Raw genomic sequence first — 22,656 nt, 5'->3', positions numbered from 1 at the left:
CACATTCCAGCACTGGTCAGGACGGAGCCAGAAGCTGGACTTTCACCAAGCAATTCCGGTGACGCTGGACCACACCGTGAGCAACTGCCTTAACGCAGGTCTAAAAAGCCAGTGTGTAGGAGTAAACATTTTAATTCCTGGCAGATGAATAATTTCATTGTGCCTCTGAGACCACTGAAGAGAATAGCCTTTATTCTGCTAATGTCCTAGGGGGTTCACAGATCCTGCCTTATGATTTGATTACAAATTGCATTATACTAGCAAATTTAGCAAATTACACCAGCTATAGTGACAGTACCTGCTCAGCATCCTTTACTAACATGACTGGAGCTCACCTCTATTGACTCTTATGTGTACCAGGCCTGTGCTAAGCACATCACACTGATAATCCTCATTCTTCCACTGTGCTGCAGACAGGATTCCACGTGCCCTGGTCTGATCCTGGCAACAACCCTGGATGACCTGGAAGAACTCAGCTGGTCACTGGAATCTTTTTTTCTTTTTTTGGTCTTTTCTAGGGCCGCTCCCCAGGCATATGGAGTTTCCCAGTCTAGGAGTCCAATCGGAGCTGTAGCCACCGGCCTACATCAGAGCTACAGCAACACGGGATCTGAGCCACGTCTGCAACCTACACCACAGCTCATGGCAACACCGGATCCTGAACTCACTGAGCGAGGCCAGGGATGGAACCCGCAACCTCATGGTTCCTACTCAGATTCGTTAATGACTGAGCCGCGAAGGAACTCCTTTTTTGTCTTTGTAAGGCCACACCTGTGGCATGTGGACATTCCCAAGCTAGGCTTTAAATATGAGCTGCAACTATTGGCCTAAGTCACAGCCACAGCAGTGCAGGATCTGAACCCCGTCTGTGACCTACACCACAGCTCACGGCAACACCGGATCCTTAACCCCCCGATCGAGGCCAGGGATCAAACCCACGTCCTCATGGTTACCAGTTGGATTTGTTACTGCTAAGTCACACAGGAACTCCCTCACTCTTGAATCTTTAGCAGGCCCCAGTGACTTGCTCTAAGGAGCCCAAAGGAAGCTTTTCTCCTTAAAGTAATTATACTCACCAATTTTTGAAGTGCTGCAAATATCTTCTCCTAAATCTGTCTTTTGTGTTTTAACCTTGGTGGTTTCCATCATACAGAAACTTTCAATATATTTTTGGTGGTAAAATCTGTTTATCTTCTCTCTTATTGCATCTTTTGAGGTTCATGTTACGCTTACAGAAGACCTGCCCACCCCAGAGGTACAAAAACAATCCTGTATTTTCCTCAGCATTTTTCTAGTTTAACCTTTTTCTCCCCCCTCTGGCGCTAATTTTTGTGGAAACTGCGAGGGAGAGATCTTTTACTTTGATAGGCAGTTGTCATAAAGTACTGTTTATTAAATAATCCATCTTTTTCCCACTTAAAATATTCCTTGTATCTTGTAACCAAGTCCCCACACCCTTGCGTCTGTGGCTAGGCTCCCTCTTTGGTTCCAGCAGTCTGATCCCACTCCAGGTCACACCGACTGAACGCACAGTTGGTCAGGAGTCCTGGAAATTCCACGGGATGAGCGCCTTTTCCCCACACCTAGCACCCCTGCCCCCAACTCATCATTCAGAATTTTCTTAGTGTTCTCATACAGTCACTCCTTCAAATGAACACGAGAACCTGTCAAATTCCAAAAAAGATCAAGTCTCACTGGAATGCACCAAATGTAGGAGCTGACTGGGAGAATCTCGACAGGAACGAGACATCCCCTGTGGGCGCTGGCCCAGCGTATGCTCTATTACGGCCTTAAGTTGATCTCTGGCTGTACAGGTTGGCCGGCTGTCACCTACAATAACGACAGGTGCAATCCTTCTCAGCTCTCTCCTCTGCCACACTGCAGGGGGTAGCAGTGTCAGAACCTCCTGAAAACAAGAGTATGTCCTTGGCTAATTTCAGAATTTATGGGGACGCCTGTGGTGTCTGACTCTTTAGAATGCCACTGACTGTTGGTTTCAGATGGAGACTCCTTTATCTAAATCCAGATGCTTCTTTCTCATCTTAACCTACTGAGAGTTCAGTAAGGGATGGATTTTAAATTTTACTGGTTATCATTTCAGCATCTATAGAAATGATCATAAATGTTTCTCTGCTAATCCAAGCTGCAAGGAAGGCTGACTGGCAGCCGGGGTGCCTCCTAATTTAGTGTACAGAGCCCTAGTCCTGGCGCCAGGAATCGGATACGTCCATAGAAGGGTGCATGAAGGTGAAGCTTCTGCCTGGCTGCAGGGGTGGTGATGAAAGCCTTCCCCAGTTGCCCACCACACAGGCTGCTGTGGAGGCTTCACTTTCTTCCAGGGAAAGGAAATTCGCCTGAGCAAAGAGCCCCATGACAGGAAGGAGCTCTTGGGGACAGTGGTGTACAGAGTGCTGGAACCTAAGAGAAGTTATGTAGGGGCCACCATCCCGCAAATCAACACATAGGCCAGGTGTCCAGTATGAGATGGGAGTTTTGGTACCCAAAGTGTCCTATGACCTCTGGCCATGACAGTCTTTGCGAGTCCTTCCTGCCACACTGTAGCCCCGGGCTAGGGCGTGCGGGTCGGGGAGTTTTAGAGTGGAGCCGTCACAGAAAGCAGCAATTCCTCCTACTCCTCTGCCCCAGTGCCCGCTCGGGGTTCCCATCCCCCGCCTCCCAGCATCACTCTGCTGCTGCTTGTTGCACGAGGATAGGGGGACCTTACACAGCCACAGGTCTGCCCTAGAGCCAGCTCGCACAGTGACCCTGACGTCTCCCTTGCTTCTCCTCCATCCCACTCGGGGGAAGGATGAGGGCTTGAGCCTGGGCCCGACCAGGTGGACACTCACGACTCAAAGCAGAGGCTGGCACCGCCCACTCTGGCCAAAGGCCATCCCGCCTGCATCTCCCTGGCACCTGCCCTGGCCGCCCAACACTGCGCTTGTGGGTTGCCCCCAAATGCAGAAGCAACGAGAAACAGAAATTGAGGGCAGAGCCCAGTCTGTCGCGGTTCTGAGAGGTAGATCGGGAAGGGATACCCGAGGCGGCTGGCCCAGCCCGACCTTCTTGGAAGAGGCAGTCTCTGTGGATGGAGCTTCTCTTCAGGCCACGAGAAGCCCTAGCCCAGGCGGAGGCAGAAGGTGGCGATCTCCATGGGCTCCACAAAGATGTCAGTGCTGTTGGACGGTGAGGCCAGAGGGTACAGCAAAGTCAAGGAGGTTGGCTGCAGGAAAAGCACGTCCAGCCCATGGAAAAGGCTCCCCAGGGCCACCTGTGGCGAGAAGAGAAGGTGCCCGGCAGTGCTGGGGGCTGCTACGCCAGCTGCTGCCTCCCTTCCTCCAACCACACGTCTGAACCTCCCAGAAGCTACGGGGCCTCCTGGTGGCCTGGCATCTGCTCAAGCCTGAAGCCTGCCCATGGACCTCAGGGCAGGACCTGCTGCACAGAGGACAGGGACCATGTCTTGCCTCATTTCTGGATCGGCACATGGAGGCATTTATCAGTGCCAGCATTTGCTGGCTTAAACAATGAATAGAGCATGATGGCTTTCAGTTTGGTTTAGTTTTTGCTTTTTTACTTTCTAGGGCCGCTCCAGCGGCATATGGAAGTTCCTGGGCTAGGGGTCGAAGTGGAGCTGCAGCTGCCAGCCTACACCACAGCCACAGTAACGCCAGATCCAAGCGGTGTCAGCGACCTACGCCATAGCTCATGGCAACACCAGATCCTCCCACTGAGTGAGACCAAGGATCACACCCGCATCTCCACGGATACTAGTCGGGTTCCTAACCCACTGAGCCACAACAAGAACTCCCGGCATTTTTTTTTTTTTTTTTTTTTTTGTCTTTTTGCTATTTCTTGGGCCGCTCCCGCGGCATATGGAGGTTCCCAGGCTAGGGGTCGAATCGGAGCTGTAGCCACTGGCCTACGCCAGAGCCACAGCAACTCAGGATCCGAGCCGCGTCTGCAACCTACACCACAGCTCACGGCAATGCTGGATAGTTAACTCACTGAGCAAGGGCAGGGACCGAACCCGCAACCTCATGGTTCCTAGTCGGATTTGTTAACCACCGCGCCACGACAGGAACTCCCCGGCTTTTTTAATTTCTGGTGTTTCCATTTGTTTGACAGAGTTCTCCACCTGTATATGGAACTGGCCCCAGCCAAGCCTCAGAAGCTTTGAAAACACATGTCAACAGCTTCTCCCTTTCTCTCCGTGAGGCCCCAGAGTGACCCCGTCCACCTCCCCGCTCTTGGGGCCAGCCCCACCCCCAGGCTCCTCCCCCAGCTCTGCCTGCTGCCCCAGGGGCTCTGTTTCCGCCCTCCTCTCTCTTCCCACACCTGGGGCCTGCTCACCTTGCCTTGGCTTGTGGTGCAGTTGAAGCCCAAGTTCTTGGCCTCCAGGCCACAGTCAAAACCCTTGCGGTGTAAGATGAGTGCTGTTTCTGCTGCGGGCACATTTTCATCCTGGTGACAGACACATGGAGGGTGAGAACGGGTGGGACGTCTCTGCAGGGCTCACGGAGCAGCAGCACCTCTGCCCGGAAGGCAGGGCTGGGATAGGGAGGTGTCTGGATGCTGAGAGGCCACCATCTGGTCCCGGGGGAAGAGTGCTGCGTGGGACACTCACCTTGGCCTGGAGCGAACGCAGGTTGAGCAGGTGGAAGTCACAGGGCAGTGAGGATGCCAGAGGGTGAAATGAGCGCAAAGCAAGACCTGGGGGCTGCTTCTTGGCCACGGGCAGGGCGAACACAGGGGTGTTCAGGTACATGGAGGTCAGGTGGCTGAGGAGGGACGGGTAGCTGGTAGGGAGGCCATCGTGAACCTGAAAGATGGGCCCGAGATGTGGGTGAGGAAGTGGAGCTGGGCAGGAGGATAACAGCACATCCAGGTCAGCTCCTTTGGAAAGAGCTGCCCTGCTGTGTCTGGAGACAAGGGTGCCTGACTCCAAGGCCCTTCAAGTGCGGTCACGTCCCACCTCGCACAATGCAGGAAGGGCTATTTCGCTAGACCATCCCTCCTCTTGCGTTGTGGGCTTTCTGCTTCCCTAACGCTGTCGTGAGCCACACACTCGCATTGGCAACATCTCCTACCACACAGAGATGCTCAGTGCAGGGAGGAGAATGGAAGAAAGACAGATGGATGCTTTGTCATGGAGGATGGACCTCTGATGGAGAAAGTCCTCGGGGCAACCTTGCGGTTTCAGGCAGGACCCTGTATCCACAGCACCAGCCCTGATGCTCGGGCCCAGTGGTCCCCACTACTGTGCCAACTGGGAAGCTGCTCCCTAGATGGCCAACCCAGACGTCACACGTCACACTTACAGTTGAACTTGCCTCTGTGGTGGCCACTCTCCCGTATTCTGGCTTTCTGTCCCTGGCACCACCCTCCTGCCTACTGTCCAGAATCTCCCACTTCCCTCGGCCCCGACCCCATCCCCGTCTTGGCAGTATCCTCACATCCAACCCCTCTTCCCCATCCAGTGGTTTAGTTCAAGCCACCCCCACTTCCTGCTGAAATAGCCTTTAAACTGTCCCCCTGCCTCCGGTCTCCCTGAAGATCCACCCTAGTCCCTGCTGTTGGAGTGACATGCTTATGGCAGAGCCCTAACAGTGTCCCTCCCAGCTCAGATCCTTCGCTGGCCTCCAAGAGGAACCCAGACTCTTTGCTGGGCTTTCAGGGCCCACTACAGTCTGCCGCAGCCTACCCCCCACAGCAGCCCAGCACGGGCCACTAGAACCTTCTGCAATCATGGGACTCTGCTGCATCTGCACTACTGAACACAGTGGGTACTAACCACCTGTGGCCATTGAGCCACATGAAATGAGGCTAGTTTGAATGAAGAACTGAATTTATTATTGTATTTAGTTTTAACACATTTAGTTACTTATTTTTTGCATGTTAGGGCCGCACCCGCAGCAAATGGAGGTTCCCAGGCTAGAGGTCGAATTGGAGCTACAGATGCCGGCCGACGCCACAGCCACAGCAATGCAAGACCTGAGCCGTGTCCGCAACCTACGCCACGGCTCATGGCAACGCCGGATCCTTAACCCACTGGTCGAGGTCGGGGATCGAACCTGCAACCTCATGGTTCCTAGTCAGATTTGTTTCCACTGCACCATGATGGGAACTCCAGTTTTAAAACATTTAAATGGTCACATGTGGCTAGTGGCTATCACACTGGATAGGCAGCTTGAGCCTAGCTGAGTGAAGCTCGAGGATCTTCCTGTATTCACGTTGTTTTCTCTGCCTCCCACCCTGTACCTTGGTTCAAGTGTGCAGAGCAGACCCACATTCATCCAAGATGCTTGGGGATGACGCCTCCTCCAGGAAGCTGCCCTTGATCCCCTTGGCCCACTGTGTTCTCCTTAGGACCAAGGAACGCACCCACGTTCTTCCTCCTACTTTCACACACTAGCTTGTCCCCGCCCCTACTCGTGGGTAAATTCCTAGAGACCGGAGTTAGTATCTTACAAGCGTGCGTGCCTCTCCGTCCTCACGGCACAGCAGGTGCTCAGCAGCTATGTGATGAGTGAGTGACTGAGCCCCCGTGCGCGAGATGGAGCAGCAGGCTCTGCCATCCACGGGCTCCACCTCCAGCTACGAAGCACTAAGGCTAGTTCAATGCCCCATTGCTGGCCCTTACCTCGTGGTTCCTGCTCCTGCTGTTGTGAAAGATCAAGCCCCTAAACATGGCTGCCAGTTTGGAGAAAAAGCCAGGCTGGTGGGGGCAAAGAAAGCCATGAGATGAGCGGGGCAGGAGCAGAGAGGGTTAGAGAACACGGGGGTGGGGGTGGGGGTGGGAAGGTGGGAGATGAGCATGAGGAAGGCACAGGCAACAGGGTGCTGTGGGAGAGGGAGGTGCCAGGCTGCGTGAGATGGACCAGCAAAGCATCAGGCTCACTTCCCACCAACCCAGGAACCAGGCCCTGCTCTCGCTACCCCTTGCCCACTTCTAGGATGCTCCTCAAGCCCTAGGCTGGAACCCCAGGGCCACCCACGGGGCCCGGCCTGACCTGGCTCCCTGCGGGGGAGGTCCAGAATTTACCTCCCTGACCGGGGTTCGCCGTTCCAGCAGGAGGCGGAAATGGTTACAGGTTCTCTTGTTGTCCTTGAGCCCCTGGCCCAGGCCCCGGTTGTCATCCTGCATTAGGCGCCGGTCCAAGATCACCTCCAGCTGGCCTGGGGAAGTGAACCGTGAGCCCCCGGCCTGTCCCCCTCATCCCCAAGCAGACACTGACCTCTGGAAGAAGAATCCCAACCATGGGCACGAGGGAAAAGCCCAGGGAAGTGGCTGGAAGCTGTGAGTTCCACAGGGGACAAAGCAGCCGTGGCACCTCAAGGTGGAAGGCGCCTGGTGAAGGACTGGCTTTGCAGAAGTGGAAACAAGAGGCCAGTGGGCAGGGGTGGGGGGGGGTGCAGCCCGACCCTGGCAGTTCACCGCCCGTGCTCTGTGGCTCAGGAGTGGGGGCCACCCCAGGTGCCCAGGTAGGGAACCATCTCTAGAGTGGCTACATAAACAGCAAATAAAAATGAACAGTAGGAGTGCCCGTCGTGGCGCAGTGGTTAACGAATCCGACTAGGAACCATGAGGTTGCGGGTTCGGTCCCTGCCCTTGCTCAGTGGGTTAACAATCCGGCATTGCCGTGAGCTGTGGTGTAGGTTGCAGATGCGGCTCAGATCCTGCATTTCTGCAGCTCTGGCGTAGGCCAGGGGCTGCAGCTCCAATTCAACCCCTAGCCTGGGAACCTCCATAAGCTGCGGGAGCGGCCCAAGAAATAGCAAAAAGACAAAAAGACAAAAAAAAAAAAAAGAACAGCAAATGCAAAACCCTCATCAACAACCATCGGCAGCAGCTGCAGAGACCCTGACCCGGGGCAGGTTTGCTCAGGCCTGGCAGATTCTGCTGTGACTAGAACACAAGCCCTCCAGCTCTGCCCGCCACATCTGTCAAAAGAAGGGCAGCGAGAGGACAGCCAGATAGCACATCAGGTGGAGGCTCCGATTAGGTGGCACTGGGGGCTGCCCTGGGGACGAGAGATGGCAGATGACATCTTTGCTTTCTTTTAAAAACATGCCTGGGAAGGAGCTCACGGCAAAGCTGACATATGTTGCAAGGGAGATTTTCCCCAGCACCTGTTTTTTTTAAGAATCTTCAGAGGAGCCCACATAGATGACTCTGTCTGTCCATCTCCCCAGCCTGCATCCTGACTTCTGTACTTCCTCAGTCTTTACCCTGAGCAACCACAGAAAGACTCCCCAAAATCCAAAAACGGACCCCTTGCATGTAAAACGATCCCGTTTGCACACAGCTTTCCATACGGGCAGGGAGATAAAACAATGCCCTGTTTGCACACGGCTTTCCAGAAGGGCAGGGAGAAGCAAGGGTGGACACTGGGCTGGCTTAGGACACTGGGTGAGATGAGCCTGGGCGAAGGGGCAGCAGGGCCACACACCTTCCAGCAGGGAGTCAGGTCCCCACTGTGCTCGCCACCAGCCCTGCAGAGCCTGGACTGGGCATCCCTGGCTCAGCCCTGTGCTAAGGCTCCATCCAAAGAAGGATGATCTAAAGGCGGCAGAGGCCACCAAGTGCAAACTGTTCCCATATCCCTGAGGACAGGGAAGCCACCCGGGCTGGCCCAGTGTGACCAGCTCCAGGTCAGTCTCATGTCCTTGGATTCTTTTTTTTTTTTTTTTGTCTTTTTGCCATTTCTTGGGCCGCTCCTGTGGCTTATGGAGGTTCCAAGGCTAGGGGTTGAATCAGAACTGTAGCCACTGGCCTATGCCACAGCCACAGCAACACGGGATCCGAGCCGCTTCTGCGACCTACACCACAGCTCACGGCAACGCCAGATCCTTAGCCCACTGAGCGAGGCCGGGGATCGAACCTGCAACCTCATGGTTCCTAGTCGGATTCATTAACCACTGAGCCATGACGGGAACTCCCTGTTTTGATTCTTAAGTAGGAAACGACCATTAGTAGGAAAATAGGATGTATTTTCTCCTTTGTTAAGTATTTCATTATAATGCTGAGTGTGCTCTGCCAACCACTGTCCCGATTCCCATCCCTGCCAGGAGAAGGAGGCTGCACAACTCAGTTGAGAATCATCCTTCAACACCCTGATGTTTCTTGAGAGGATCCAACAGGCCACCCCCGAGCCCCTCGCGCCTCCACGGCTGCCTCCACTAGGGAAGTGGGTGACAGCAGGCATCTGCCTTCTCCCAGTGCCTGCTGCTGTGTGAATGACAGGGCTGTTAAAAGGTCCGTCTGAAGAGAGGACAGGCTTGGGGGATGGATGGGGATGGGCTTCTTGATCTTGCCATTCCTCCCCGCACCCCCGCCCCTGACAGACTCTGTTCCCCCCTCACCACTACGGAGGCTGGAGACACCCAGGGCCTGGGCGGTGTGCAGCGTGAGGCGGTTCTGAGCGTCCTGGAGGTAGGCCATGACCGGCATGGGGTAGAAGTTGGCCTGCAGGGGCAGCTTCTTCAAAAACCGCCGGGGCTGCACCTGCGGGGGCAAGGCCAGCAGATGGAGCGCATCCGGGCACCACCTGGCCCCCCCCTCCGCCCGATCCCTCTGGCCTCTGCTTCCTCCACCTCCTCCTCCTCAGGACAGGCCACCCGCCAGGGACTGTGACGGAGGCAGTACACACGGTCTGAGGTCTGCTCTGTGGGGTCTCTGGGGCCCCGGGCATCACCTGAAAGCCGTTGAGGTCCGTGAAGAAGGTAGCCTGGCTGTTGATGTCTGTGTGGATGCGCAGGGCCAGCTCCTTGTTGATGTAGTCCCGGATGTCCACCAGGAAGGACATGTCCAGAGACAGCCCCTCCACCCCTGGGCACAGGGCACAGGGCAAGGCCAAGCCGCGTGAGCGTGAGCCACAGTCTGAGAGACCGGGCTGGGGCGAGACTGTGCCCCGGCATTTCTGGACTAGCCCTACCCCAAGTGAATGAAGCATCCCTCCCGCCTCAAATAATACGTGTGAGGCAACAACGGGCAGAAGGAAGAGTGTGTCACGGCCCACGGAGCCTGCACCTCCTTCCAAGCATCCTCGCCTGCAGGGCTCACCTGGCAGGTTATAAAGCCGAACTATCTGGTGAACGTGCTCGTAGTGGGCAACCACCTCTGAGAAGAAGGGGCCCTCCGTGATGCGCAGCACAGGCGGGTCCTTGGGGACGTAGGGCTGGGGAGAGAGCAGATGGCAGTGAATCCCGAGCGGAAGTGCAAGGGGGGTGCCAGATCGGGGTCGGGTAGGAGGACTTGTTTCTAGCAGCCTCTGGGCCAAGAGCCCCGGCTGAGCCAGGCCCCCAGGTGGCAGTCCTCAGCCACCTGCCCTCCACCCTGGGGGTGACTGGGGCATGCAGGGTGTCTTGAGAGTACCTTGGCCTCGCCATCAGGCAGGAAGAGGTAGGCTCCGCTCTTGTCTTTGGACGTGCGGGTGCCATAGATGAGGAACTCCGTATCCACCCGCCGCTCCTGCTCCTCGTCCACTCTTTGGATGCTCTGCCAAAAAACACAGCCCTGACCCCTGGCCCCACGCCAGCATGTCAGGCCTGCCCCCTGGGAGGGCGTGGACGAACTTCCCCAAGGGGTCAAGCCCAGCTTTCCTGTGCTGTCAGCTTGAGGCCAGGACGGCCCGCTCCCGGGTCCACTGTCAGTCGGGAGGCAGCTCGGCACAACCCCCCGACACGCAAGCTGTCCTCCGGCTCCCAGCCCCTGGCCCTTTACCTTGAGGAGCCCGGTAAGGCCTGAGAACCAGACCTGCATATAGCGGTTGCTGAGGGCAAAGTCACTGGTGCCAGAGTCGATGACGCGTATGGGGAACGCCTCGTGCCTGCTGACAGACAGCTGCCGCCCATAAAGGTAGACACGCACGGAGGAGGGCAGGGTGCGGGGCCCATCCAGGCCCAGCTGCAGCTGCAGCACGCTGAGGCCCAGTGCTGGCAGGCGGACAGGCACAGACACCTGCAGGTGCACGGCGGGTGTCAGTTCTGACCTAGGCCAGGGGTTGTGGCCCTGAGAGCTCAAGCAAGTCCCTGCACCCACCGGGCCTCTGTCCTCTGCCCAGAGTGGAGGCAATGTCACTTGCCCCTTGTCAGACTTTCAGGAGTCCCAAGTAACATCTGAATAACTATGAAGTGGTACCCGCCCATTTAAGCTTTCAAAAATTCTTCTTCTTTTTCCTTTTGGGGCTGCAACTGGAGGATATGGAGGTTCCCAGAGGGGTCGAATCAGAGCTACAGCTGCTGGCCTACACCACAGCCACAGCAACATGGGATCCGAGCTGCATCTGTGACCTACAACCACAGCTCATGGCAGGATCCTTAACCCACTGAGCAAGGCCAGGGATTGAGCTCACATCCTCACAGACACTATGTCAGGTTCTTAACACACCGACCCACAATGGGAACTCCTCAAAAATGTTTCTGGAATGTACGTGTGATGGGGCAATCTAACTGCCACTTTTACCATCGTCATATCTCCCCCAACTTCCCCTTCCTTTCAAGGAGAAACTCAGATCCCAAGAGTGACTGTCCTGTGGGCACCCCCCCTCCCAGAACTCCTGCCCCCAACCTGGGGAGTCAGCGGGGGCTGCAAACCAGAGGGTGAGAAGCTGGTGTCGATGGGCAGGGTGAGGCTCCAGGGAGAGGCCAAGGATTAGCACCAAGGGCTGAGCCCCGCCTCACCTGGTAGACGTCGGGGACCAGGTCGGTGGCAGAGCTCCAGTGCACGCTGATCTGAATGGCTAGGGGCTGACCCTCCTCTGAAAGCACCCGCACCCGGGGCGAGTTGACCAGCAGGGACACCAGGCTGAGCCGCTCCTGTTCCAGTGGGTTGAACAGCACCACATACCTGTGAGTAGAAGGTAAGCTCACCCAGGAGGGCACTGCTCTGGGACAGCAGAAGCAGCAACGGTGGCCAGGCCAAGGGTCCCTGGTGGTTCTGCAGAGACGGGGGTGGCCGTGGAGCTGGGAGGGTGTCCGCAGCTGGGGAGGGGCTTTGCCTCTGGGCCTGGCCCAGCCCGGCTCACCTGGGTGAAGACTCCAGCTGGATCACTGTGCGCTCTGGTAGGGCATCGTGATTTGTGCGGCTGTCATCCTGGAGAGGAGCAATGGGGAAGGGAAGAACGGTCGTGGGGGCGTGCCCTGACTTGGGGACTTGCCCCCTCCCCGGCCCCCCACCTGTCCTGGATGTGGACCACCAACTGCGCTGGACACAGAGCTTTCACCCCAGGACCCGGAAGGAAAAGAGCAACAGCTTTTGGCACAGCACTGCACACGCCAGAGGGCGCCCCCTAGCCCTGAGCAGATGTCAGAGCGGGGCTCACCATTTGCAGGAAGGGAGCCTCAGGGTCAAAGTGGTAGGTTTCCTTGTCCCCCAGCACCAGATAGTGAGCTGCGTTAATGATGACCTGCTTCAGGTTGACAAGGGAGCGCAGAAGCCTGGGAGGGCGGGCAGGAGAGGGACCATGGGAGAGATGACCACCGAGAGACTGTCCACCTGCCAGCAGGATGAGCCCTTGGCAGGCCTGCCCACGGACCGCCCGGCGCGTCCTCCTCCTTTTGGGGATGATGGGCAGAGGCGCGGAGCCGATGGGGAAGAGAGGGCTCCCACCTGACCCCATAGTCCACCACGACTGCCTCCTTGGCGGTGCCGGTGATGGCATCATGGTGCTGGAAGAGCCCTAGTGTGCGCCGAGCTTCCGTCAGAAGGGCCAGGTTCGAGAGCGGGTACTGGCTAGCCAGTCCAGAGCGGCGGGCGTGGGCGACAGCCAGGCTGTACAGAATCTCTGCCCCCCTGCCAGAGAGAGGAGCCAGCCTCCTGTCACTCAGCTCTGCAGCGCCCCCTGCCAACTCTGCAGGACCCACTCTTCTTCCTTCCCCCCTTTCTCCCCGTGGCTTGGTCTCCGGGCCCTTCCAGTACCTTCCAAGCCAATCCAGCCCCTGTTTAAACCCCAAAGGCTTACTTTACTCCCTCCAGCCTGGAAGGGGGCGGGTCTCACCGCAGGTGGGCTTCCAGGACACGGTCCAAGCCCTTGTAAAAAGGCCGGGAAGTGTAATAGCCTGTCCAGTAATGGTCTTCCCGGTCCGCGTAGGAGAAGAAATCGCCACTCAGCACAGGGAAACCGGGAGGCCGGGCCCCCGGCTCCACCCCTGTCCTCTTGTAGAGAGCGTCAAAATAGTCAGAGAGGGTGCCAAACTGAGCCTGTAGGGACGCCAACACCCCACTTCCATCAGCTCCAGAGCCTTTCGGGACCGTGGCCCTTGGTGCTGCAGCTGGGGCAGGGGCAGGGGCAGGGATTTTGCCTACGCAGAGGAAGGTCACTGCCTAGCCCACCCTCTGGACCTCACAGAAGCTGGGGAGCCCGGGGAAGAAGCGTGACACTGAGCCTTGCTCACAGGTTGGGAACAAAGCCCTGCGTTGGCGCCGTAATGGGGAGCACAGAACCTCACGGGAAGGGCTGGGCTGCAGCACCGCCGAGGCCCCCGGGCCCCCAGCCCAGCACCCTTCAGACCTGCACGTGGAGGTCAGGCTTGCTGTTGAGGAAGTCAAAGAGCCGCTGGTAGTTGAAGAACTGGGCGTCCCACTCCTGGGGCTTGTCATAACGGAAGTCGTCGCCCAGCGGCACCAGGAGGACGTTGCTTCGGAAGAGCCGGGACTTCTTCCTGTACTGGTCCAGGAGCAGGCCTGCCCTGCAGGTGGAGAGGTGCACAGGCCCAAGGTGGAGCCTCCAACTACAGGATCCAGAGCAGAGCCAGACTGAGAGAAGCCCTCCCATGCAGAGTCACGCGGCTCCATGTGGGACGGGAGAGCCGGGCACAGCGGGGCGGGGCGGGGCGGGGCGGGGCGGGGCGGGGCGGGGTCCTCTGGACTGCTAGAGAGTTCCTCTGGATGCATGGCTTCAGTTGCCTGGCCCGCGCTCTGCCCTCAGACACCGTACAGAACAAATCGGTCTTCCTTCCCCGTGACCGGCAGGCATAGCCAAGCGTGCTCCACCCGCCGTGTTTTCTCATCACCCTCTACCCACCCAGCTCCTCTACTGGGTCCCTATGCCGCAGTGCAGAACCCGTTCACCAGCAGTTCTCCGAAGAGCCCCTCATCAGGATCCCAGAGCGGGGCTCAGCACTGAATACAGGAGTCTGGCAGAAATCAGGTGACACACACACACACACACACACTGCCACCCCCCCCAACCCTGGTCTTGCCAGAGTTGCCATGGGAGCAGTGGGGGTCTACACAGGCCTGTTTGGCAGCCCCAGGGTCACCCCACCACGCTGACATCAGTGACCATGTTTTCTGTGCATGAGGCCCAGCAAGATTTTTCTCAGCCTGATCTTTCCTATTCTGTTGGTGGAAGAGAACCGTATGTTTATCTCTAATAAATCTTATCTGGTTCGATTCGACCCACATCCCAATTTACCGAAGTTTTTTGGGATCCTGACCCCGACACCTTAGTTTTGTTTTGCCACCAATTAGTGAAGCGGCACGGCTCTGGAGTGAAGGGCCTGGACTTGGCAGCCAGACTCTCCCGATGCCAGCTTCCCATGCACCCGCTGTGACCCCAGGCAAGTGTTTTAACCTCTCTGGGTCTCAGATTCTATAAAATAAGGATAACATCAGTACCTACCATCATAATATTATGAGAATTAAAATGAACTGAATGAATTAATATTTGTTAAACACTTAAAACAGTTTCTGGGAGTTCCCTTCATGGTGCAGCGGAAACAAATCCAACTAGGAACCATGAGGTTGTGGGTTCGATCCCTGGCCTTGCTCAGTGGGTTAAGGATCTGGCGTTGCCTGAGCTGTAGTGTGGGTCACAGACACGGCTCGTATCTGGCATTGCTGTGTCTCTGGTGGAGGCCAGTGGCTACAGCTCTGATTCGACCCCGAGCCTGGGAACTTCCATATGCTACAGGTGTGGCCCTCAAAAGACAGGAAAAAAAAAAAACAACAAAACAAAACAGTTTCTGGTATGTAATAGGACCTATATGTAAACACATTATTTTCCTTTTCATACAAGTCACTAATATAATCAATAAAATTAAAACAGAGCCCTGTGGCATTAAAGCCTCTTTCTCTTTTTGGACGAGCCTGGTAATTGGCTCGTTATGGGTGTCACAGTTCAACTAGCTGCTAATCTACTTTACCATGCTGGTCCAGCTTGTTCTTTTCCACTTTGGTCTTGAGAAAGGACTCCTCAAATACCACCTTCCCTTAATTTGTCAGCCTAGTAACCCTTCTTTAAAGGAGAAAATGAGGTTATCACCTATGACTTGCACAGTAAACCTGGCCTGGCATCTGTAGACCACAGCTGCTGCTTTAAGAAAAAGCATGCCTTAAAAGCCCTAGATTCTTGCTTAGAATCAGCTTTTAGATTTCTGGAGTTTAGAAACAAAAGACCACTTTCTTTCCCTTCTGGTCACATGTTTCACCGCTTGGACATCATGTAAATAGAATATTGCAACATGAAAACCAGTTCAACTGGTTATTTTCTGCAGTCCAGTCCAGTTCTGGCTAAATCACTGTTGAGCTCTTTTCTTCTTTTTTTGCCTTTTAAAGGCCGCACCTGAGGCATATGGAAGTTCCCAGGCTAGGGGTCGAGTCAGAGCTACAGCTGCCGGCCTACACCACAGCCACAGCAATGCATGATCCTTAACCCACTGAGAGAGGCCAGGAACCAAACCTGAATCCTCATGGATCCTAGCCAGGTTTGTTACCGCTGAGCCACGATAGGAACTCCTGCTTAGCTCGCTATCAATCCACCCTTTCCTCAAGGGAGCTGATTTGGGGTCCCTAAGGATTCTCTCAGAGGGAATAGAGGCTGGAGGCGGTTGGGAAGCACAAAATGTGCATGTGAAAGGGATCCTGGGTGTGCAAAGCCCTGAGGATCTCAGCTGACTTTAAGCCAAGGCAGGAGGCCCAAGCTAAATGAAGGAGTATCAGGCTAAAGGCTGTAAGGCAATGCAACTAATTTGAGAACTATCAGCCTCTGAGTCAGTCAGCTAGCTTCAACAGTTTGTTAACACACTGGAAAACATGCTCATTTGGGGAAATAAAACCATTTGGGAGAAAGGTGGTTCCTGGAGTTCCCGTCGTGGCGCAGTAGAAATGAATCAGACTAGGAACCATGAGGTTGCGGGTTCAATCCCTGGCCTTGCCCAGTAGGTTAAGGATCTGGCATTGCCGTGAGCTGTGGTGGAGGTCCCAGATGCAGCTCGGATCTGGTGTGGCTGTGGCTGTGGCATAGGCCAGCAGCTACAGCTCTGATTTGACCCCTAGCCTGGGAACCTCCATATGCCATGGGTGCAGCCCTAAAAAGACAAATGAGAAAAGACCAAAAAAAAAAAAAAAAAAAAGAAAAGAAAAGAAAAGAAGAAGAAAGATAGTTCCTTGGAACTACGCTAGTTTTCCAGGAAGACACAGTAAAGGACCTGCCCAGCAGGTCCTGAACTCAGCACCCGAGCCCACACCCCTTTTATGAATGTGGAAGCAGAAACCTCCCACGCAGCAGAGCCCAGCCCAGAGGCCAGGTCTCCAGACTCCTCCGCAGAATGAAAATGGCACCATTACACCCAGAACAAGGCTGGAAAGCAATACCTCTCGGCCACGTTCGCCTCGGTGATAGCCCGGGGTGGCACCTTCCAAGGGCAGTTGATGCGCCCACCGGGAAGGCGCTTGAAATCGAACTGGCAGCAGATCTTGGGGTCTGGGCCACACGTATGGGGGACATCGTAGCTGTAGAAGGGCATCATGTGGCAGAAGATGTCCGTGCTGGAGTCCGAGTCTATAGAAGGTACACTGGGGAGTCAGCCCCGGGGCTGGGCGCAGGCACCTGCTCCAGCTAAAGGCAGCCCTGATAGGAAGGGGGGCATGAACAGGACTCAAGGCTGCAGAGGACACGCAGGCCACGAGTCAGGACACAGGGAGGGCTCCAGAGCCCATGGCTCCTCCACAGGAAAACAGGCTCAGACCCTTGGGACAGACAGCAGGCCCCAGAGAGGCCAGAGATCAAGATGATCCCCACCTAACCCAATGGAGAGCCTCTGATGGTCAGCACCAGGCTGGCTGGTCTGCTCTGAAGAACATGTAGGGTTTTGTTTTTTGGTTTTTTTCGGTCTTTTTAGGGCCACACACGCAGCACATGGAGGCTCCCAGGCTAGGAGTCTAATAGGAGCTGTACCTGCGGCCTACACCACAGCTCACGGCACCACCAAATCCTTAACCCACTGAGCGAGGTCAGGGATCAAACCCACAACCTCATGGTTCTTAGTTGGATTTGTTTATGATGCACTACAATGGGAACTCCCACATATGGGTCTTATCTCTGACATCCCTGCCCTTCCACAGTGAGAACTGCAGCCGTGACCCCCTCCACCCTACCTGGCCTTACCCCAGGTCTGCCTCCACATGAACTCCAGGCTGTGGGTGGCGGCGAAGTGCTTCTTGATGGTGTAGTGCACCCTCTGGATCAGCATGCTGGTCAGGTTGGCACGGCGCAGCAGGTAAGGCATGGTGGAGCTGTATCCAAAGGGGTCCACTGCCCAGCCTGAGCGCGGGGTTGCACCTGGGCAGGGGCACGGAAGCCACAGGCCCGAATGCCTCAGGGCCTGGCCTCCCAGTTCTGGGGCCCCGGGTCCCCTCCTGCCATCACACCAGATCCAGGCTGGCAGAATCAGCCTAGAAAGGAACGGCCCCCTTCCAGTCCCTGTGCCTCGCGGCACCCCTGCTGTCCCCTGGGCTCAGCTATGGGGGGGGGGGGGGACAGACTCCCACTCATGAGCCCAGACTCACCAAGGTTTTTCTCCAGCCACTGGTGTCCCTCAATGAGCTGGTCGATCAATGCGAAGTAGTGGGAGTTGGCCTCGTCTGGCATCACCCAGCCTCCTGTCGCAATCTCCAGCTGCCCATTGCCCACCAGCCTGGAGTTGAAGACACACACTCAACAAGGGGGAGAGGCCCTTGGTCCAGTCCTGCCAACCAGAAGTCGGGACCTGTGTACTGGCCTGGCCAAGCCAGCTCACCTGAACCCAGGACCAGGAGAACAGACAGGAGCCCTCCTGTCCTGCCAGCCAACCTCCACGCTGCCCTGGCTCTGCTTGTCCCCGGATCTCTGTCTGTGCTTCCAGGGGCCAGGCCCACACTTCCGCTGCCCTCGTGCTCACATTACTTTCATTTCTCCTAATGCGAGTGCCCCTCAAACCAGCTCTTGCCCTCTCATTCCCAGCCCCTCTACCATCACTCCTCAGCTCTGCCGTGGTTCCTCTTGCCTCTGCCTGGCACCATGGCATCCACGGCTCTAGGAGAGGACTTCATACCCACCCTAGCCAGGGCTCAAAGGAGAGCCCCCCCCCACCGTCCCCCACCTCCCCGACTGGCACTGGCCTTCGGACGGCGGCTCTTTTTTGGGCATTGATGTTGTCCCACCACTTGGCGAAGAAGGAAACTTCAGCCCAGAGGAATCGCCGCCGGGGGTCCTCCTGCAGCTTGGATAGCATGTTGTTGAGGATGTGCTGGGTCTGTTCTGTGTAGTACTTGTCAAAGGTCTTGAGCCAGCCTGGGGAGCCAACACAGGGTCCCCTGAGGAGGCCACCATCTGCAATGGCTCCCCCCGCTCACCTTTGCCATTAGAAAGCCCCCTTCACATCCCGGCTCCCAGGGCTCTGCTGGGCCCTCACCTGGGTCATTGTGAGAGTGGGGGACCACAAACACCTGCAGGTCTTCGGTGTCCCAGTCGTGTGGGCTGTAGGAGATGTCAAAGCCTTGCTTCCACACGCCGCCGTCCAAGTTGTCAAATGGTAACTCCTCTGATAGAGCCAGCATCTGACGGGCAGGAGAGCAGCTCAGTGCCCCAGCCACGGCCACTGTGGGTCCCTGTCAGCTCTCACTCTTACCTGCAGCTCTGGCTTCTGGCCCCGGCTCCCCAGAGCAAACTGGCAGTCTTGAGGGGAGACAGAGAAGAAGCTGGGCCGGGGCTCTGGTGGCACCACCCAGGAGCCATTGGCCATAGAGTAGGGCAGCAGGGCAGGTGGGCCCTCCACGTTGGCAGTCAGCTCCAGCACGGAGTCCTTGATGTGACTGATGATCTCATGGTTCTCCTCCAACAGCTGCTCCAGCTGTTCAATGCGGTTCTGCAGCACAGAAATTTGACTCTGCCAAAAAAAAAAAAAAAATCAGAAAGCCACCACCCCAAGCTCTTATGTCACATGGAGGATCTCTGCTTGGGGCCCACCATCTGATGCCTGACTCTGAGCCTTCCCTCCCCCAGTCGAAGGCAGGGCCATGGGCCTACAGCACTGTTGGCTCTGTTCAGATAAGAAGAGGTGAGAAGCACTACTGAGGACTGCCATCTGCTTGGAGTGGGAGTCCCCGCACTCCCTAGCTCATGGGTGGCCAAGATTTCAACTCCCATGTCTATTTTCAACAATCATTGGGAGCAGCACGCTGACAAGGACTGCCCTGGGGCTTAGTAGGAAAGACTGCTGCGAGACATTAGCAACGGCCGCCTAGAATCCAGAACAGAGCGGCAGTATATGTTGCCATTTTTCCTCCCATCTTTCTTTCTTTCTTTCTTTCTTTCCGTGATATAGAGAGGTTCCTAGGCTAGGCGTCAAATAGGAGCTGTGGCCGGCAGCCTATGCCACAGCCAAAGCAACTCGAGATCTGAGCCAGGTCTGTGACCTACACCACAGCTCACGGCAATGCCAGATCCTTAACCCACTGAGCAAGGCCAGGGATCAAACCTGCATCCTCATGGATGCTGGTTGGGTTCATTAACCACTGAGCCACAACGGGAACTCCGTCTTTCTTTTTTGGCCATCACTGCTTTCAGCTTTGAGGTTCCAGAAAATCTGCCTGTTGGGAAGGAATGCTCCTGTCCTGGGCTGACATGACTCTCCAGTGGGGGCAATAACCTGCGCCCAGATGATCTGTACACGCAGGGATTAGAAATCAGGCAGGACTCACCCGGGGGAAGTTGCCACCATTCTGGTGTCGGGTGGGATCATGCTGCACTCGGTCCAGCATGAGGTAGAGTGAGAAGACCGCCACACAGAAGATCGCAGCCCCACACACTGTCACCTGCTTTTTCAGCTTCATACTGGCCTCCACACAAACCTGGCCAGAGGGACACCAGAGGGAGCTCCGGCAGGCAAAATGCCCCTAGTGCTCTTCCCACCAAAATGCCCCACTGAGTTCCTCCAAAGGGCTGCTCCCAAGGAACACCTATTTTGTCTGACTCCAGAGAAAATGAAGCTTCTAAGCACCAAATCCCAGCAATGGCTATGGAGCCTGACCCAACCTGGACTGTCTTCTCTTGGCTGAGACAAAGAAAGTACTAGCAAGAGGCACATCTGAGACTGGTCCTGCCTAGTCCTGGAGGCACTCTGTCCCTAGGGTGAAGATGATGCTCTCTCCCAGGTGGATGCTATTAAAAAAAAAAAACAAACAAAAAAAAAACACGACCAGATAACAAACTTCCCAGCTGTGGCTGTTGAGTTAGCCATACAATGTCCTGATTATCACCAGCTGCCCACAGGGCTTGCCTACAAGAAAGACACAATCACTTAAAGGAGGAGGGTGTCCAGGCTCCCTGCCCATATGCTTCTATTTTCAAAGGAATACACTGGTATCTGTTTTGATTTAAAGGATACAGCCAGGAGTTCCCGTTGTGGCTCAGCATTAACAAACCCGACTAGTATCCATGAGGATGCGGATTCAATCTGGGGCCTCATTCAGTGGGTTAAGGATCCAGCACTGCTGTGAGCTGTGGTGTAGGCTGACAACACAGCTCCAACTGGACCCTAGCCTGGGAACTTCCCTATGTCACAGGTGGGCCCTCCTCCAAAAAAAAAAAAAAAAAAAAGAAGAAGAAGAAAAAAAGAAAAATAGGGAAAAAAGAGGATTTAAAAAAAAAAGATACAGCCAAAGCCCCCGGAGACTAACAAGAAAGTTCTTCTCCCTACCCTCTTGAATCGGACTGGTACTCACCAGAAACAGTGCCTGGCACAGCTCCTCTCTCATTCAGAAACATGGAATGAATTTAAAAAGAAGCCACAGCTGACGTTTCTAACACGAAGAGCCCTACGGCTTCTGCCTGATAGTTCTAATTCCTTCAGTGGGTAACTTTCGGCCACTGCTTATAAAGCATTTACAGGACCCCCTGAGAAGCCAGCAGTGATTGATGGGTAGCGAGAAGCTAGGCGCGGCTGCTCGGTGTGGGGCAACTTCAGAGAACCACTGCGGCCCCGCACTTGCCTGCTGGGCTGAGCGAGACCGCTAGCCGCCGAGCGTAGGTGGGAGCCGCTGCTCAGGAGTCTTCCTCCAGCCCCGGGGCCGAAGAGCTCGGTCGCCTCTGCAGCCTTGTGCCCTACTTAGCACGATCTGATTCCGCTCAGGAGCCTCGGGGCAATATTTTTAGCCCTCGGAGGCTGGGTTCAGGCCAAAGTAGGTGGAGCTGGGGAGAGAGAGTTGGATCCCAAGGGGGTCCCGGCACCTGCCGCCGGGTCTCCGGGCGCTCGCCTGCTGGCCGGCCCAGCCCCCTCCCGGCCCTCCTGGGCTGCGGCCCTCCCTGGCTCTGCCGGCTCTGGGACCTCAACGACAACTGCCCGATGCGGGATCTCCGGCCGCCTCTGACCCCGAAGCGCTGCCCGCGCTCCTGCTGCCCAAGCCTGGACACGGCCGGGGCAGCCAGAGCCCTCCCCGCGCCCGCCCAGCGCGTTACCGTCTGCGTCCGCTCTCCGCTCCACTCCAGGCCCCGCCGGCGGAGCTGCGGCCCTCACATCCCGGGGGACAACGGCCCGGGGGAAAGACAGCGATGCAGGCGAAGGCGGGCGTCCGCCCACCCGTCGCTCCCGCTGGGGCCAGGGCCACCGGCGCGCTCCGCTGCGCCCACCCGGCGCGGGTCCCCGGCCTCTCGCGGCCGCCGGGCCGAACGGCATGCGGGGCGGGGACAGGCTCGCCCGCCCCCGCGCCGCCTCGGCCCCGCCTGCTCGCCCAGGCACCGCCGCTGTCTGCGGTGCGCCCCTGCCGAGCCGGGCGAGCTGGGCCCCGGCTACTGCCCTCGCTCGGCTCCCGCTGGCCGGCCGGGCGCTTCCGGTGCGGTCAGGACCGGGGGCCCCCTGGCGCGGGCGGCCGGGCCGCAGTGCGCAGCCGCAGTCGCGACCCCGGTCTTGGCGCGCTGCCTAGCCGCCTGGAGCGGAGCGCAACTTGATGTTTTTTGAATCTTGCTAGAGTAAGCGCCTTGTTATCTACCAGCAGTAGAAACATTCCTCCTTCATTTCACCAGCCAAACGATGGAGCACATTTTCCGGCCCCCTCCCCCCCTCTGGGGTAGGTATCCTTAATTCGATACAGTTACGCTTCTCAGGCAAGGGGGCGCTGCCTTCTCTTGGTACCGTGCGTTCATCACGATCCCTTGCCGTGCTTGCCACCGGTGAATAAGATCTATACTTTCCTTTTTTAATTTAAAAAATTTTTATTTATTATTATTATTATTATTTTAGGGTCGCACCCGCGGCATATGGAGGTTCCCAGGTTAGGAGTCCAATCGGAACTACAGCTGCCAGCCTGTGTCACAGCCACAGCAACGCCAGATCCGAGCAGTATCTGCGACCTACACCACAGCTCTTGGCAATGCCGGATCCTTAACCCACTGA

At 56.4% G+C, this 22,656-nt stretch overlaps 1 protein-coding gene across 31 annotated transcripts; it reads right to left on the bottom strand.

Annotated features, from left to right (window-relative positions):
* Positions 1-1,367: 1,367 nt before the first annotated feature.
* MAN2A2 (mannosidase alpha class 2A member 2) lies at positions 1,368-22,124 on the bottom strand. 31 transcript variants are annotated; one of them, XR_297452.4, is made up of 26 exons: positions 21,723-21,906; positions 20,990-21,455; positions 19,967-20,116; positions 18,895-19,152; positions 18,679-18,823; positions 18,386-18,557; positions 17,795-17,922; positions 17,394-17,567; positions 16,601-16,787; positions 13,515-13,692; positions 13,002-13,204; positions 12,614-12,796; positions 12,327-12,441; positions 12,030-12,097; positions 11,686-11,851; positions 10,727-10,963; positions 10,379-10,501; positions 10,067-10,181; positions 9,699-9,832; positions 9,367-9,508; positions 7,046-7,179; positions 6,644-6,718; positions 4,628-4,822; positions 4,354-4,464; positions 4,009-4,150; positions 1,368-3,271 (listed from the first exon to the last, which is right to left on the bottom strand). XR_297452.4 is itself a non-coding variant. In XM_084968469.1 (26 exons), exons 4-26 carry the CDS (start codon positions 20,096-20,098, stop codon positions 3,119-3,121), a joined length of 3,528 nt encoding a protein of 1,175 aa, XP_084824595.1. In that variant the 5' UTR covers positions 20,099-20,116; positions 20,301-20,426; positions 21,257-21,455; positions 21,723-21,906; the 3' UTR covers positions 1,368-3,118. The 31 variants fall into 31 exon arrangements, 24 of the variants coding, with proteins under 24 accessions (XP_084824595.1, XP_005653565.1, XP_084824594.1 ...); XM_084968469.1 differs by lacking the exon at positions 4,009-4,150 and adding an exon at positions 20,301-20,426 and having other exon boundaries at positions 21,257-21,455; XR_002345792.2 differs by lacking the exon at positions 6,644-6,718 and having other exon boundaries at positions 21,257-21,455; positions 21,723-22,057.
* Between the last annotated feature and the right edge of the window lie 532 nt (positions 22,125-22,656).

This window comes from Sus scrofa, chromosome 7, assembly GCF_054392235.1.
Source record: "Sus scrofa isolate SSC_HxYL_T2T_F1_AM1 chromosome 7, Sscrofa_HxYL_maternal_Yorkshire_Landrace_v2.0, whole genome shotgun sequence".
In the NCBI taxonomy this organism is placed as follows: domain Eukaryota; kingdom Metazoa; phylum Chordata; class Mammalia; order Artiodactyla; family Suidae; genus Sus; species Sus scrofa.
This window is presented reverse-complemented; position numbering and strand designations above follow the sequence as displayed.